At 42.9% G+C, this 17,796-nt stretch overlaps 1 protein-coding gene across 12 annotated transcripts in view; it reads right to left on the reverse strand.

Moving 5' to 3' along the window:
* Positions 1-3,896: 3,896 nt before the first annotated feature.
* ccdc142 (coiled-coil domain containing 142) overlaps positions 3,897-17,796 on the reverse strand; it is a 112,582-nt gene continuing 98,682 nt past the window's right edge. For 11 of the 12 annotated variants that reach the window (XM_069923741.1, XM_069923734.1, XM_069923739.1 and 8 more), the window contains one exon: positions 3,897-4,747. In XM_069923741.1, coding sequence (XP_069779842.1) covers positions 4,491-4,747 — 257 coding nt within the window. In that variant the 3' untranslated portion in view covers positions 3,897-4,490. Of the gene's footprint in view, positions 4,748-12,634; positions 13,233-17,796 lie in introns of those variants that run through there. The other variant, XM_069923737.1, reaches the window with a different exon arrangement.

Consider the following 17,796-nt stretch of genomic DNA (forward strand, 5'->3'; position numbering starts at 1 on the left):
GCAGGTGCCGAAAGTTTTGATGGCGGAACAGTTGGCTGGTTGCAGGGTGGAACCAGAAGCTCAGGTGCGGGTCTCGAGGGTGGTTGCGGGCAAGACGCTCAGTTCCGCTCCAGTATCCACAAGGACTTATCGGTCACATGCAGGAGGCTGTTCGTGTGGCCAGCCATCGCAGCCATCATCCCTGGATGGCCGAGTCATTGCCCTGGTAGGTACAGGGTTGCCCCCAGCGTTGATGATAGAAGCACCAGGTGGGGTGCTGCTGCTCTGGCTTGTGCTTGAAGTGGGGGTGGGGGCTGTGACCGGCTGGTTCCTTGATGGGTTACCTGGCTGAGGGCATCTTCGTTCTCTCTTTCTTGGTGCACCAGAGGGTGTCTGCTTGGGCCGCGACTCACCATGGGTCAGTGAAGTCTTCGTCCACCAGCAGGAGCTGAATGTCTTTGGGAAGATCTGGGAGAACAAGAAATAGGGCTTGTGATCTTCCGCTAGTGCCAGCATCTCATCCATGAGGGCCGATGGTGTTTGGTCTCCCAACCCGATCAGATGCAGGAGTCTGGAGGCCCGCTGTTGTGGGGAGGGACTGAATGTGCCCAGAAGGAGATTTTTGAAGGCAGGGTATTTACCCTCAGCTGGTGGGTTGTGGATGAGATCATCCACCCTGGGTGCTGTCTCCTCGTCCAGCACACTCAAGGCGTGGTAAAACATCATGGCATCTGCAGAAATGTTCCTGAGGCGAAACTGCGCCTCTGCCTGCCCGAACCATGTACGCGGGCGATGGGTCCAGAAGGGAGGCAGTTTCACAGCGACAGTGTTGATCTCGGCTGGATCCATGTTGGGAGACCAGAAAATTGTCTGGGCTCATCAGGGTCACCAATGTAGCGGCAGCTACAGCAAAGAGACTCACAGCCACCACCTTGGATGTTCTCAATGGCTGTTTTATTCAAAACCTGCGCGCGCCCCTTTAAGGGCAGCTTGAGCTCAGCCCCCACGTGAGCAGTGAGGCATACACTGGGCTGGAACCATGAGGCAAGGAGGACCCCCGACAGCGCCATCTTCTCATAGCTGCCCCACCATGCGGCAGTACAAGCAGGGCTGGTTCACCACGAGAGAGTGCGCTGCCACACATTTATTTATTTACAAGAGCACTTCTTAGAAATTTAATTTACATCAGAATCATATATCTGCTTATGCTTTCTATTAGAATCATCTAATATAAATCTCTACATCCTAGTTGAAAAAGGGAAAATATTACAGTGAAAGCCACCCTTTCAGGTATTTCAGAGAGTTGAGCAGTATATTTATATTAGAAAAAAATACAATGACCAAGTAGAAATTTTAAATGTGGACAGGAATTTATTCCAAATGTTGAGGAAAGAATTACACATGATTTTATATCTGAAATTGAATGAACAAGGAAGTGTATCTCAGAAAAAAAACTGGCAATGGGATTTTTTTGTATACTGTTCAGGGTAAATACATGATGGACAAAATAGCTTTTTGAAGTGTTCATTGTTCCTAGGATGAAAATTCATTAGTTGGAGGATTGAGTTCAAGAGCTGTGAGGTAACGTTGCAACTCTATAAAACTCTGGAGGGACTACATCTGGAGTATTACATTCTGTTTTGGTCACCTCGTTGCAGCAAGGATACAGATGCTCTGGAGAGGGTGCACAGTGGGGATTTACCAGGATGTTGCCTGGATTGGAGAACATGTTTTATGAACCAAGGTTAACCCTGGAATTGCTTCTTCTGAGGGATATGGCAGTTATAAAAGTTAACTTTTCTAGAAGTAAATTTACATTTATTAAAATTGTGTTGTCAATAGCCAGCAAATGTATAGCAGTAACATGGAAATCGGATTCCCTACTTCACATTGATCATTGGAACATGGAAGTGCAAAGTTGTATTCCCCTTGAAGATTACTTATAGTCTTGGGAATAGGTATAGCACATTCATCAAAATTTGGGAACTTTATTTAGATTTCTTAAATGCCCAGATTGTAAAATTTATTTTGATATTTGATATCCTTATTAGAAATTTAATACTTTTTAAATGATGTGACTCTGAGATGTCAAACCTTGCTCCTGTTTTTTTTCTTTTATCTCCCTCTATTCCCTGCTGTCTGTCCCTTTTTTCTTTTGAATCTGGGGAGGGGGCGCTAGGTGAAGAGGGACTCTCCTTTTAATTTATTTTGGATCTTATGAATGTTTTTCTATTATTTTATATTCAATGTATTGTTGTTATATAAATTTTGAATCATATATTCTGTATTTTCTTAAGACAAATAAAATATTCAACAACAAAAAAGCAAGGTTGACAGAGCTAGGACTTTTCTCTTTGGAGAAATGGATGAGAGGTGACTTAATAGAGGTCTACAGGATTTGGTGTGGACAGCCCGCATCTTTTCCCAAAGATGACAGTAACAAATACTAGAGGACATCTTTTTAAGGTGAGTGGAGGAAAGTTGAAGGGAGATGTCAGTGGTAAATTTTTTATAAACCCACAGAATGGTGGGTGCCTGGAATGCATTGCTGGGAGTGGTTGTGGCAGCCAGTACAAAAGAGACATTCTAAAAACTCTTGATAGGCACATGATGTAACAAAAATGGTGGGTTATGGGTGTGAGTGAAGAAAGGTTCTCCTGGATCTTGTACAGGAGAGTAAGATTAGGTTGAGTGGCTCTGCCATTGCCATGATGGGTTGAATAGCCCCCTGCAGTGCATAAAAGTGCCGAAGAGGTTCTGCATGACATACAGTATCCATAGAAAGTGAAAGGCAATCAATCTTTTAGGCTTACAGGAGTACAATAAATCAGGCAGTCATGCTCCCAATGCAGCTTCCTCTTCATCAGATAGACTGGATGCACACTGGGAGATCATTTCGTTGAGCACCTTTACTCCGTCTACTGCAACGGTAAGGATCTCAGTGGCCCACCACTTTAATTCCATACCCCATTGCCATGACCTCATGTACTTCCAAGTTGAAACTACCTCAAATTGGAGGAACAACATTTTATCTTCAGTCTCTGACTAGACGGCATCACGATCGACCTCCAATTTCCATTAAACCCCTTGCATGGGGTAGGTGTTCAGGACACTTTTTATGTTGTATACCAATGATTTAGATCAGTGGTTTTCAAACTGTCCTTCTAAACTCACATTCCACCTTAAGCAATCTCTGTGCCATAAGTGTTCTGTGATTGGTAAGGGATTACTTAAGCTGATGTATGATTGGGAAAAAAAGGTTCGAAAACCTCTGTTTTAGACGTACCTAATTGACTCGTTATGTGCACAGTTTCATAACTCCAAAGGAAATGGGCCAAGGACAAATATTCTCCAGCAAAATATTTCAGTAACAATTGGGTCTGGAGCAGGGGTTCTTAACCATCCCTTCCCACTCACACACCACCTTAAGTAATCCTTTACTAATCACAGAGCACTTATGGCATAGGGATTACTTAAGGTGGAGTTTAGGGGGGCAGTTTGAAAACCACTGATTTAGATTATGGAATGATTGGCTTTGTGGTAAGGTTTCAGGAAATAGTGAACAAGTGTCCAGCAACTGGTCTTGGTGATTTTTAGTAGAGAATAAAATAAAGAAGTTAGTTTCATGGTCCAATTACTCATTAAATAAAAGCGTCTGATCCAGACATGAGCAACTATGAAGAGGGTGAGACTCAACTTGATTCTCTACCTAATCTGCAAACCAACTCATCATGCCTCTCCATTCCACCTCTATCAGCTGCTTATTTTCCAGGTTTATGCGGGAAGAAAGTAGGTTTACTGAACTAAGTTGTCTCTGAATATGTATCCAATATAAATGGGGAGAAACATTTGAGGGTGTGGAACAAGGGAGGCTGCTTATGTCATAGTAAATTTGCTCTTGCAGAAACACATTACTCTTAATATTACAAAATCCTTTAATAATATTTAATTAAAAACAGAAAATTCATAAATATTGTTTGTTCTTTTAACACCCCCTCTTAAAAAGAGGTACAAATCATTGCAGATGTCTCCTGAATTGTCATACTATAAACAATTTTTAGATGCGGTATAAATCCACGGATCTTTGGTAAAGATGTTTATTAATATCAGTGTCTTTAACTATAGAACAAATTATTATATAGAATACTTCAAAATCAAAAAAACAATGGTTTTCAAGATCGCTTACTGATTACCTTCAAATTAAAGATAAATAAAACATCACTGATACACTGTAGAAAAGGGAACATTTAGTTTTGTCTTGTAATATAAAATAATTAATTAGGTAGAGGAGCTTTTTTGGATCGATCAACTTTTGAAATGCCACTATTTTGGTTGTAAAATATACATCAAGAAACTCCCTCAAATTCTGGTTACTTATGCAACATTGGTGAAATGAAATGGAGTTCAGGTTGCCCAGAATCAAAAATAGATTTAACTGGTGCCTTGTAAATAAAAGTCTAAAGGGGCAACTCCTCCGACTGATAAACAGAGACGACAGCAAGGTCTGTTCATTATTCTGGGGTGTTTTTCATACACGGCAAACGGAGAACTTTCCTGTGTCTGTGTCTGGTCACTCGGAGTGCAAGCCAAGCCTGCTGATTTACTGCTAAGTACGACTCTGGGGGCCCAGTGGCTGTGATTTTGCTCAACTGATCAGAAGTTTCAGGCCGAGAGACTGTCCTTGTCCTTTCAGTCCGCAAATCCAAGCTGTCTAGACTACTCAAGTTCTGATGACTGAAATCGACTGTCCTGCTGGACGAGAAGGAGCCTTGAACAAAGAAAATATTAATGAGCAGACTTGGAAGGTCAGATAACCATGATCCAAGCAAAGCCAGTTCTAGAAAGCAAACAATGGGTCAAAACAGGATTCAAATATTTGACTCTCAGAACTATTTCCCAGTTGATATAAATAACAAATCCCCAGCTGAAGGAAATATTTGAAAACCCTACTTCGAAGCCTTTCCCATTCAATGCGAACATCTGCAGCTGTTAATTTTTTTGAAATATATAATCCAATAATTGAGTTCCAAAATGTTCTCAATAGAACAGATTATTTGGAGTCTTCAACTGTACCAAGCTAAACAGAAATATAAAAAGGATCTCTAATCTTAAAATCATATTAGAATTGAATAATCTCCATTAAAGACTTTTTTTTAAACTTCAGATCCAAACCCTTCACCATAAATGAACTGTCAGACTAGAGAGTGAAATCTCTGGATGAGAAAATTCCATTCCCCTCATGATGTAACGTACATGGGGGACAGATTGTTGGGAAACAGTTGGCTTAAAATAATTTCTAAAACTATTTTGATTTTTTGCCTGTTCAAGCGCTTATCTAAATGTCTCTTAAATGTTGCGATCAGATGCGCTCTCCTGGCAGGGCATTGTGGACACCAATCACTCTCTGTGTAAACAAAAATCTTGCCACGTAACAAAAGTGTCCTCCTGCTCAACTTAAAATAATGCTTTCTAGTATGTACCATTTCCACTCGGGGAAAAGTACACTAATTAATCTTCAACTTCATCTATGCTTCTCATAATTTTATAAACTTTTATCATGTTGCCTCTCAATATACAATGCTGCACTGAAAGCAATCCAATTTGCCTAACTTCTCCTTATAGCTACTCTTGTCTAATACAAGCAACATTCTGATGAACCTCTATTGCACTCTCTCCAAAGTCTCCACATCCTACCTGTAATGTGGTGGTCAGAAATGCACAACATACTCGAAATGTAGCCCAAGCAACACTTTATACATTTTCTACACTCAATGCCCTCACTGATATCGGCAAGTGCACCATACATCTTTTTCTCCAAAATATCTCATTGTGATACCACTTTCTGGAAGTAATGGACTTACACATGGACATCGCTGTGAACATTGATGCTCTGAAGGGTCCTGCCATTTACTGTATACTTTCCTCTTGTATTTGACTTCCCAAAGTGCAAGACTTTGCACTTCTCCAGATTAAATCCACTGGTAATTTAGCATCTACAGTGCCCTTCATTACGTTTGGGACAAAGACACTTTTCTTTCCCTTTATTTTCCCCTCTACTCTAAAGTTTTAATGTATTAATTACTGTATATTTATACATTGTTCCCTCATTTTAGGGCACCATAATGTTTGGGATATTTGGCGTCACAGATGTGTGTGTGTGTGTGAGTACTCAGGCATGTTTAATTGCTTCATTTCAGAGCTAGGCTGCTTCTAAGCTTTTGAGTCTGGAGTTGCCATTTTTCAACATGAGGACCAGAGATGTGTCAATGAAAGGCAAAGAAGCCATTATGAGGCTGAAAAACAAGAATAAAACAGTAAGAGACATCGACCAAACCTTAGGATTATCAAAATCAACAGTTTGGAACATCATTAAGAAGAAAGAGGGTACTGGTGACCTCCATGGTTGATGACAGAATAATTTATATCATAATAAAGTAAAATCCCCAAACACATGTTTGACAGATCAGAAACACTCTTCAGGAAGGCAAGGATGGATGTCCGCAGAAGACTTAATGAACAGAAATACAGAGGCTACACTGCAAGGAACAGGGTGGCCAGATTACAGTTTGCCAATAAGTATTTAAAAGAGCCTGCAGAATTCTTGTGGACAGATGAGACCCAGATTAACCTGTTTCAGAGTGGATTATTCCTGAATGGCCAAGTCAGTCACGCGATCTAAACCCAATTGAGCATATGCTTAAGAGAAAACTTAAGGGATAAGCCCCCAAAATAAGTAGGTGCTGAAGATGCCTGCTACTTCTTCGGATTGACGGTGGCTGGTCCAGGAAGCCACGGAAGATCTGCCCTGAGGACGGGGATCATCCGAGGAAGAAGCGAGCGAAAGCTTGACCGAGAGATTAAGTATTGGAATAAGAAATAAAATTAGAATAGAATTTGCTGTTAGTGTAGTGTATCACAAATTTAAGTGATCTCTTGGAGCTCTGCTTGATTGCCAACGTTTTTCCTGTAATTGGTCAAAACAAGTTTTTTCTTTGGATTTTTGTCTCCCCCAGGAGCTACATTACCAGCATATTAGGGCAGAGTGGTCGTAATCCAAAAGGAGCAGCAGGTAGAGAGAAATAGAGATAGAACGAGATAGAGAGAGAGTTAGAGAGTTTGGACATGGCAGCCAAGGCAGAGGAATACGCCTATTGCAGGATGAGGGTTGTCAGGGAAGCAGCAGTATCCCCGATGACTACATCTGTGAGAAGTGCATCCAGCTGCAGCTCCTGATCAACCAAGTTAAGGAATTGGAGCTGGATGAACTCCAGAACATTCGGGAGGAAGACGGGGTGAATGATAGGAGTTAAAGAGACATTATTACACCTGGGAAGCAGGAGGAGAATAAATGGGTAACAGTCTGGAGAGGGAGAGGGAACAGGAAGGCAGTGCAGGGAACCCTTGTGGGCCTTTACCTGAAAAACAATTGAAAAACATTTTGGATACTGTTGAAGGGGATGACCTACCATGGGTGCAAGCCATGGCAATCAGGTCTCTGGCATGGAATCTGGCCCTGTCGCTAAGAAGGGAAGGGAGAAGAGGCAAGCTGTAGTGATAGAGGATTCCATAGTTAGGGGGACAGATAAGAGGTTCTGTAGAGGAGATTGAATATCCTGAATGATATTGCCTTTTCTACCCCCTCTCCCTTTCCTGTCCTTCCAGTTCTTTCACCCACACAACCCTACTTCACCCCCTCCCCCACCACCGTGTTGCTGCTTTCCCTCTCTCCCTTCTCCACCTATCATATCCTACCTTGCCATGCCCCCCCCCCCAACTTTTTTGTTCGGACGCTTGCTGGCCTTTTTTCATGCTTTAATGAAGGACACAAGCCTGAAACGTCTTGTTCTGTATCTTTGCCTTTGCCACATAAACTTTGACCTGTTGAGCTTTTCCAGCATTTTGTGTTTTTACTTCAACCACGGTGTCTGCAGAATTTTGTGATTTAATCCCAAACGGTATCTTGCCTCCCTGGTGCCAGAGTTCGAGATATCTCAGATAGGGTTCACGGCATTCTCAGGTGGGAGGGTGAGCAGCCAGATATTGTGGTCCACATAGGGCCCAATGACATGGGTTGGAAGGGTGAGGAGGTTCTGAAAGGAGAATTTATGGAGTTAGGTGCAATTGCAAGAGAGGATCTCCAGGGTAGTGATCTCAGGATTGCTACCCGTTCCATATGCTGGTGAGATTAGAACTAGGAGGATAATGCAGCTCAACATGTGGCTAAAGACATGGTTAGGTGGGAGGGCCTCAGGTTTCTAGATTATTGGGCTCTCTTTTTGGGAAGGTGGGACCAGTTCTGACAGGACAGTTTGCATTTCAATTGGAAAGAGGAAAAATATCCTTGTGGGCAGGTTTGCAAGTGCTTCTCCGGTGGTTTTAAACTAGATTTGCAAGGGGAGGGAAACCAGAGTGTTGGAGCAGACAGGGAGATGGAGAAGGATAAAAGTCATGTGAGGACTGCATGTATAGATAGAAATCAAAGGTTTGCATGTGATAGAAATGTTCTCAGGTGTATTTATTTCAAAGCAAGGAGTACTATCAGAAAGGCAGACAAGCTTAGGGTGTAGATTGGCATTTGGATTATGATATTATTGCTATTAATGAGACTTGGTTGCAGGAGGGGGAGGACTGGCAGCTCAATGTTCTGGGGTTCCGTTGTTTCAGATGTGATAGAGGGGGGAAGAGTGGCATTGCTAGTCAAGGAAAATATCTCAGTGGTGCTGAGGCAGAACAGCCCAGAAGGCTCATCTACAGAGGCCATATAGGTGGAGTTGAGGAAGAGGAAAGGTGTGACCACACGGATAGAGTTGCCCAAAAGTCAGAGAGAATTGGAGGAACAAATCTGTAGAGAGAGAGAGCAGACCGATGTAATAAACATTTGTGATAGTAGGAGATTTTAACTTTCCACAGATTGACTGGGACTCTCATACTGTAGAAGGTCTTGATGGCTTAGAGTTTGTCAAATGTGTTCAGGAAAGTTTTCTTTCCTTTTAAAATATCTATTGAGTTAATTTAAAAAACACATATTGTCCAATACATAGATTGAAAGATTAAAAAAAGACATTTTGTACTTCTCCAATAATACTCATGAAAATTTTCTGTACACCTCTCAATCAAACCACTTTTACAAAAATCACAAAAGAAAAAAAAAATTAAAAGAAAGGAAAAAAAGAAAAGAAAACCCTCTATTAATCAAATCCCTGGAAGGTTAATCCCTGGAAGGTTTTCTAAATCAAAATATAAAGATACCAACAAGATAGGATGCAATACTTGATTTATAAGGGAACCAGACAGATCAATGTGACAGAAGTCTGTGTCATTGAACATTAACCATAATGCCATTAGTTTCAAATTAATTATGGATAAGGATAGGTCTGGTTTTGTGTTGAGATTTTAAATTGGAGAAAGGCCAATTTTGTGGAACTGAAAAATGGTCCAGAAAGTGTGGATTTGGATAATTTGTTTTCTGGCAAGAATGCGTTCAGAAAGTGGAAGGCCTTCAAAGGTGAAATTTTTGAGAGTGCAGTTTGCATGTTCCTGTCATGATTGAAGACAAAATTAACAGGCACAGGGAACTTTGATTTTCAAGAGATATTGGCGATCTGGTTAAGAAGAAGAGATATGTGTGTAGCAGGTATTGGCAACAAGGAGCAAATGAGGTACTAGAAGAGTATTGAAAATGTTAATAAAATACTTAAGGAAATTAAGAAGGCAAAAAAAAAACATGAGGTTGCTTTGGCAGATAGGAAAGGCTGTGGACATTGTCTACATGAATTTTAGTAAGGCCTTTGACAAGGTTCCACAAGGGAGGCTAGTTCAGAAGGTTCAGACACTAGGTATCCATGGAGAGTTTGTAAACTGGATTTGAAATTGGCTGAATGGGATAAGACAGAGAGTGGTTATTCCTCAGACTGAAGGCATGTGATTAATGGTGTGCCTCAGGGATCAGTGCTGGGACCATTGTTGTTTGTTGTCTATATCAATGATCTGGATGATAATGTAGTAAATTGGATCAGAAAGTTTGCTGTGGACAGCAAGGAAGGCTTTCAAAGCTTGCAGAGCGATCTGGACCAACTGGAAAAATGAGCCAGAAAACAGCAGATGGAATTTAATGCAGACAAGTGTGAGCTGTTGCATTTTGGAAGGACAAACCAAGGAAGGACACTGAGGAGCTTTTGGTATTTTGGCCTTCATAAATCAAAGTATTGAGTACAGGAGTATAAGACACTGGTGAGGCCAAATTTGGAGTATTGTGTGCAGTTCTGGTCACCAAACTATAGGACGGATATCAGTATGATTGAAAGAGTGCAGCGAAGATTTACTAGGATGTTGCTGGGTCTTCAAGAGTTGAGTGACAGGGAAAAATTAAAGAGATTAGAACTTTATTCCTTGGAGTGTAGAAGAATGAGGTGAGATGTGATAGAGGTTTACAAAATTATGAGAGATCTAGACAGAGCAAATGCATGTAGGTTCTTTCCTTCTTCTTCTTCTTTGGCTTGGCTTCGCGGACGAAGATTTATGGAGGGGGTAAAAGTCCACGTCAGCTGCAGGCTCGATTGTGGCTGACAAGTCCGATGCGGGACAGGCAGGTTCTTTCCACTTAGGAGAAATAAGTACAAGAGGCCACGGCTTTAGGGTGAAAGGGGAAAGGTTTAGGGAGAACATTTTCAATCAGAGTGGTGGAACAAGCTGCCACTTGATGTGGTAAATGCGGGGTCACTGTTAAGTTTTAAAAATAAATTGGATAGCTGCATGGATGGGAGAGGTTTGGAGGGTTACGGAATGAGTGCAGGTCAGTGGGACTAGCGGTATGATGTTTCGGCACAGACCAGAAGGGCCAAATGGTCTGTTTTCTGAGCTGTAGTGTTCTATTGCAGGCAAAATCTTCGCTAGGATTCTACTAAATAGAATAATACCTAGTGTCGCCGAGAATATTCTCCCAGAATCACAATGCGGCTTTCGCGCAAACAGAGGAACTACTGACATGGTCTTTGCCCTCAGACAGCTCCAAGAAAAATGCAGAGAACAAAACAAAGGACTCTACATCACCTTTGTTGACCTCACCAAAGCCTTCGACACCGTGAGCAGGAAAGGGCTTTGGCAAATACTAGAGCGCATCGGATGTCCCCCAAAGTTCCTCAACATGATTATCCAACTGCACGAAAACCAACAAGGTCGGGTCAGATACAGCAATGAGCTCTCTGAACCCTTCTCCATTAACAATGGCGTGAGGCAAGGCTGTGTTCTGGCACCAACCCTCTTTTCAATCTTCTTCAGCATGATGCTGAACCAAGCCATGAAAGACCCCAACAATGAAGATGCTGTTTACATCCGGTACCGCACGGATGGCAGTCTCTTCAATCTGAGGCGCCTGCAAGCTCACACCAAGACACAAGAGAAACTTGTCCGTGAACTACTCTTTGCAGACGATGCCGCTTTAGTTGCCCATTCAGAGCCAGCTCTTCAGCGCTTGACGTCCTGCTTTGCGGAAACTGCCAAAATGTTTGGCCTGGAAGTCAGCCTGAAGAAAACTGAGGTCCTCCATCAGCCAGCTCCCCACCATGATTACCAGCCCCCCCACATCTCCATCGGGCACACAAAACTCAAAACGGTCAAGCAGTTTACCTATCTCGGCTGCACCATTTCATCAGATGCAAGGATCGACAATGAGATAGACAACAGACTCGCCAAGGCAAATAGCGCCTTTGGAAGACTACACAAAAGAGTCTGGAAAAACAACCAACTGAAAAACCTCACAAAGATAAGCGTATACAGAGCCGTTGTCATACCCACACTCCTGTTCGGCTCCGAATCATGGGTCATCTACCGGCACCACCTACGGCTCCTAGAACGCTTCCACCAGCGTTGTCTCCGCTCCATCCTCAACATCCATTGGAGCGCTTACATCCCTAACGTCGAAGTACTCGAGATGGCAGAGGTCGACAGCATCGAGTCCACGCTGCTGAAGATCCAGCTGCGCTGGATGGGTCACGTCTCCAGAATGGAGGACCATCGCCTTCCCAAGATCATGTTATATGGCGAGCTCTCCACTGGCCACCGTGACAGAGGTGCACCAAAGAAAAGGTACAAGGACTGCCTAAAGAAATCTCTTGGTGCCTGCCACATTGACCACCGCCAGTAGGCTGATATCGCCTCAAACCGTGCATCTTGGCGCCTCACAGTTTGGCGGGCAGCAACCTCCTTTGAAGAAGACTGCAGAGCCTACCTCACTGACAAAAGGCAGAGGAGGAAAAACCCAACACCCAACCCCAACCCACCAATTTTCCCCTGCAACCGCTGCAATCGTGTCTGCCTGTCCCGCATCGGACTTGTCAGCCACAAACGAGCCTGCAGCTGACGTGGACTTTTTACCCCCTCCATAAATCTTCGTCCGCGAAGCCAAGCCAAAGAAAGTGTTCTATGGTGCTAAAGGTTTGGCAGAGAATCACCAGAGAAAATACTTAGCACCTGCTGATGTCTATTAATCAGTCTTTGCATGCAAGGGATATGCAACAAACTGTTAAACATGACTACTTTAATTTACATATCATTGCTATGTCCCAAATATGATGGTGCCCTGAAATGAGGGTACTGTGGATAAAAAGTGCTGTAATTTCTAGATGGTCAGACCAAAATGTACACAAGTACCCATTAATAAAATCTGGAATATGCACTTTAATCACATGTGAATTGTTTGATTACAAATTTGAATCTGTGGAACACAGGCAAATGAAGAAAAAAATGTATTTGTCTCAAACATTATGGAGGATATCGTATATCCCAGTGTATTTCCTGACAACCTTCCTCATTATCTAGAAAGGTTTCTAGACACCCTCTGAATATACCTTGTAAATTTTATCTTGCCTTTGCCCCTCTGGTAACAAGAAAGTTCGAGATAATAAGGAAATTATAGATACAGACTACAACAACCCTGTTGATTTCACACCCTTCCAGTATCTGTATACATACTTAATTCTCTTCTTCCCTGGAGCTACTGGAAAATCCCATCGCGGAGATAGCGCCTTTCTTGTTCTAGAGTTCTGCACTCATTGCTTCACTGGATGAGCCCTCCAGAATGACTCCTCTGTGCAGCTCCAACATTCTCACTGAAAATTGTCCACCTCTTCTACAGTATATTCCTCTCGAATGTGTTTCAAGTGCTGAAATGTCGAGCTGTCAGTCCTGTCCTTCTTTTACCAAGTTTCTGCAATGGCTGCAACATTGGCTGTTAATATGCCTTACCAATATTTAGTCTGCATCAAAATAAACACATTTTAGCCCATCTGTCTCACAATCTTCACAAACCTGCCCTGTCTGTTTTACCTATCAGACTTGTTTGATCAAAGTTCTACTTTCTTCACTAACCTGGCCCTGTCTGTTCTTCCTATCAGATTTGTTTGATCAAAGTTCTACGTTCTTCACTAACCTGGCCCCGTCTGTTCTTCCTATCAGACTTGTTTGATCAAAGTTCTACGTTCTTCACTAACCTGGCCCTGTCTGTTTTTCCTATCAGACTTGTTTAATCAAAGTTCTACTTTCTTCACTAACCTGGCCCTGTCTGTTCTTCCTATCGGACTTGTTTGATCAAATTTCTACTTTCTTCACTAACCTGGCCCTGTCTGTTCTTCCTATCAGACTTGTTTGATCAAAGTTCTACTTTCTTCACTAACCTGGCCCTGTCTGTTCTTCCTATCAGACTTGTTTGATCAAAGTTCTACTTTCTTCACTAACCTGGCCCTGTCTGTTCTTCCTATCAGACTTGTTTGATCAAAGTTCTACTTTCTTCACTAACCTGGCCCTGTCTGTTCTTCCTATCAGACTTGTTTAATCAAAGTTCTACTTTCTTCACTAACCTGCCCTGTCTGTTCTTCCTATCAGACTTGTTTGATCAAAGTTCTACTTTCTTCACTAACCTGGCCCTGTCTGTTCTTCCTATCAGACTTGTTTGATCAAAGTTCTACTTTCTTCACTAACCTGCCCTGTCTGTTCTTCCTATCAGACTTGTTTGATCAAAGTTCTACTTTCTTCACTAACCTGGCCCTGTCTGTTCTTCCTATCAGACTTGTTTGATCAAAGTTCTACTTTCTTCACTAACCTGGCCCTGTCTGTTCTTCCTATCAGACTTGTTTGATCAAAGTTCTACTTTCTTCGCTAATCTGGCCCTGTCTGTTCTTCCTATCAGACTTGTTTGATCAAAGTTCTACTTTCTTCACTAACCTGGCCCTGTCTGTTCTTCCTATCAGACTTGTTTGATCAAAGTTCTACTTTCTTCACTAACCTGGCCCTGTCTGTTCTTCCTATCGGACTTGTTTGATCAAATTTCTACTTTCTTCACTAACCTGGCCCTGTCTGTTCTTCCTATCAGACTTGTTTGATCAAAGTTCTACTTTCTTCACTAACCTGGCCCTGTCTGTTCTTCCTATCAGACTTGTTTGATCAAAGTTCTACTTTCTTCACTAAGCTGGCCCTGTCTGTTCTTCCTATCAGACTTGTTTGATCAAAGTTCTACTTTCTTCACTAACCTGGCCCTGTCTGTTCTTCCTATCAGACTTGTTTGATCAAAGTTCTACGTTCTTCACTAACCTGCCCTGTCCTTCCTATCAGACTTGTTTGATCAAAGTTCTACTTTCTTCACTAACCTGGCCCTGTCTGTTCTTCCCATCAGACTTGTTTGATCAAAGTTCTACTTTCTTCACTAATCTGGCCCTGTCTGTTCTTCCTATCAGACTTGTTTGATCAAAGTTCTACTTTCTTCACTAACCTGGCCCTGTCTGTTCTTCCTATCAGACTTGTTTGATCAAAGTTCTACTTTCTTCACCAACCTGGCCCTGTCTGTTCTTCCTATCAGACTTGTTTGATCAAAGTTCTACTTTCTTCGCTAACCTGGCCCTGTCTGTTCTTCCTATCAGACTTGTTTGATCAAAGTTCTACTTTCTTCTCAATCTGTCCACTTGCTAACTTAAGCTCTGGTTCCCAAGGATGGTCTCTCTGTTCACTACACAATTTTCAAGTTTAATAAAAGACTGTAGATGCTAAAAGACTAAAGTAAAATCTGAATCAGTAGACAGGAAACGAGGGTTAACATTTCAGGTCTTGGGACCTTCATTAGATGGAAAAAGTTAACCCCTCCATACTCTCTCCAAAGATGATGCCAGGCTTGAGTGCATTTTCAGAACGCCTGCAACTATTTAGCTTTCGAGTAAGGTATACAGATATTTAAGAGAAAAAAAGGTTATTAAAAAGTAATCCACTATATGTAAAATAAATAAAAGAAAATATTAGCACTGATAAACTGTGAATGAGGTGTCTCTGTAAGAACACCAACTGTTCATTCATTAAGACAAATTAAAGATCAATGATTAAACAAAATATGAAAAAAAAAAATTTTTTATAAATCACAATATGCACCCCCCTCATCACAGATTGGCTGGGGCTTTGCAGAGAATGGTTAGGAATAAATGTTATTATTTTTTTAAACTGAACACAGCTTTCCATTAAGGTACTGAGTCCGATGATAGACTGGGGACATGCTTCAGAGAGGAGTATTTAGCATTGTCAGCAGTCAATAGCCATGGTGAATAGAATGTCAGAAAAATGCTCACTGGGGCACGGCTGGGTGAGTAACTGGGCAAATTGTAAAGGCTAGATCTAGCACAACACGGCAAACATTTTACAAATTCCAAATTTTTGCAAAAGCCATCTATTTTAAGCCGTCCTGAATTTGACCATATGCATGCATTTATAACTTCTAGATTCATGTTCACCCAAAAAGGCCATTTATAAATGTGAGCCTACGTAACACTGCTCCTCACCTGCTAAAGTTCACCATCTCCCTCCACCCAGGGCGTGAGCATCAGGAGCTGTGCTTTTTTTCCCAGAGGACTTTAAAAGCGAAGTGGAGCAAGGACTTGGTGATTGGTGAGTGTCGACAGCAGTGGTTTATTTCAGGAAAGTTTAAAAGCGAAGCAGAGTGAGGATTGGAGAGTTAGAATCTTGGACTCGAGAGGCTTTGACGAGCAGAGGCTGAGGATGTGCTACAGGTACGGTTCAGGTAACATCTTTCCATAGTAACCCAGAGGAAGTAGTGAAGACAGCAGTTAGGGTATGGTCTTTGCCCTCAGACAGCTCCAAGAAAAGTGCAGAGAACAAAACAAAGGACTCTACATCACCTTTGTTGACCTCACCAAAGCCTTCGACACCGTGAGCAGGAAAGGGCTTTGGCAAATACTAGAGCGCATCGGATGTCCCCCAAAGTTCCTCAACATGATTATCCAACTGCACGAAAACCAACAAGGTCGGGTCAGATACAGCAATGAGCTCTCTGGACCCTTCTCCATTAACAATGGCGTGAAGCAAGGCTGTGTTCTCGCACCAACCCTCTTTTCAATCTTCTTCAGCATGATGCTGAACCAAGCCATGAAAGACCCCAACAATGAAGACGCTGTTTACATCCGGTACCGCACGGATGGCAATCTCTTCAATCTGAGGCGCCTGCAAGCTCACACCAAGACACAAGAGAAACTTATCCGTGAACTACTCTTTGCAGACGATGCCGCTTTAGTTGCCCATTCAGAGCCAGCTCTTCAGCGCTTGACGTCCTGCTTTGCGGAAACTGCCAAAATGTTTGGCCTGGAAGTCAGCCTGAAGAAAACTGAGGTCCTCCATCAGCCAGCTCCCCACCATGACTACCAGCCCCCCCACATCTCCATCGGGCACACAAAACTCAAAACGGTCAACCAGTTTACCTATCTCGGCTGCACCATTTCATCAGATGCAAGGATCGACAATGAGATAGACAACAGACTCGCCAAGGCAAATAGCGCCTTTGGAAGACTACACAAAAGAGTCTGGAAAAACAACCAACTGAAAAACCTCACAAAGATAAGCGTATACAGAGCCATTGTCATACCCACACTCCTGTTCGGCTCCGAATCATGGGTCCTCTACCGGCACCACCTACGGCTCCTAGAACGCTTCCACCGGCGTTGTCTCCGCTCCATCCTCAACATCCATTGGAGCGCTTACATCCCTAACGTCGAAGTACTCGAGATGGCAGAGGTCGACAGCATCGAGTCCACGCTGCTGAAGATCCAGCTGCGCTGGATGGGTCACGTCTCCAGAATGGAGGACCATCGCCTTCCCAAGATCCTGTTATATGGCGAGCTCTCCACTGGCCACCGTGACAGAGGTGCACCAAAGAAAAGGTACAAGGACTGCCTAAAGAAATCTCTTGGTGCCTGGCACATTGACCACCGCCAGTGGGCTGATAACGCCTCAAACCGTGCATCTTGGCGCCTCACAGTTTGGCAGGCAGCAACCTCCTTTGAAGAAGACCGCAGAGCCCACCTCACTGACAAAAGGCAAAGGAGGAAAAACCCAACACCCAACCCCAACCAACCAATTTTCCCCTGCAACCGCTGCAATCGTGTCTGCCTGTCCCGCATCGGACTTGTCATCCACAAACGAGCCTGCAGCTGACGTGGACTTTTTACCCCCTCCATAAATCTTCGTCCGCGAAGCCAAGCCAAAGAAAGATGCACCAAATACAGAATGTGTGGAAAACAGGACAGCAAAATTGCCCCTGTTGACAGTTCCTGCAAGAGGTGCATCTATGCAGATCCTTACAGACCATGTTGGGGAGCTGGAGCTGGATGAACTCTGGATCTTTCGGGAGGGAGAGGAATTGATAGACAGATGGTATAAGGAGACAGTCACAAGTAAGAGGCAAGAAGTAGATAACTGGCTGACTGTTAAGAGAGGGAAAAGAAATAAGCAGTCAGGGCAAAGTACTCCTGTAGCTATTCCGCTCAGCAACAA

The sequence above is a fragment of the Narcine bancroftii genome, chromosome 3 (assembly GCF_036971445.1).
Source record: "Narcine bancroftii isolate sNarBan1 chromosome 3, sNarBan1.hap1, whole genome shotgun sequence".
Lineage (NCBI taxonomy): Eukaryota > Metazoa > Chordata > Chondrichthyes > Torpediniformes > Narcinidae > Narcine > Narcine bancroftii.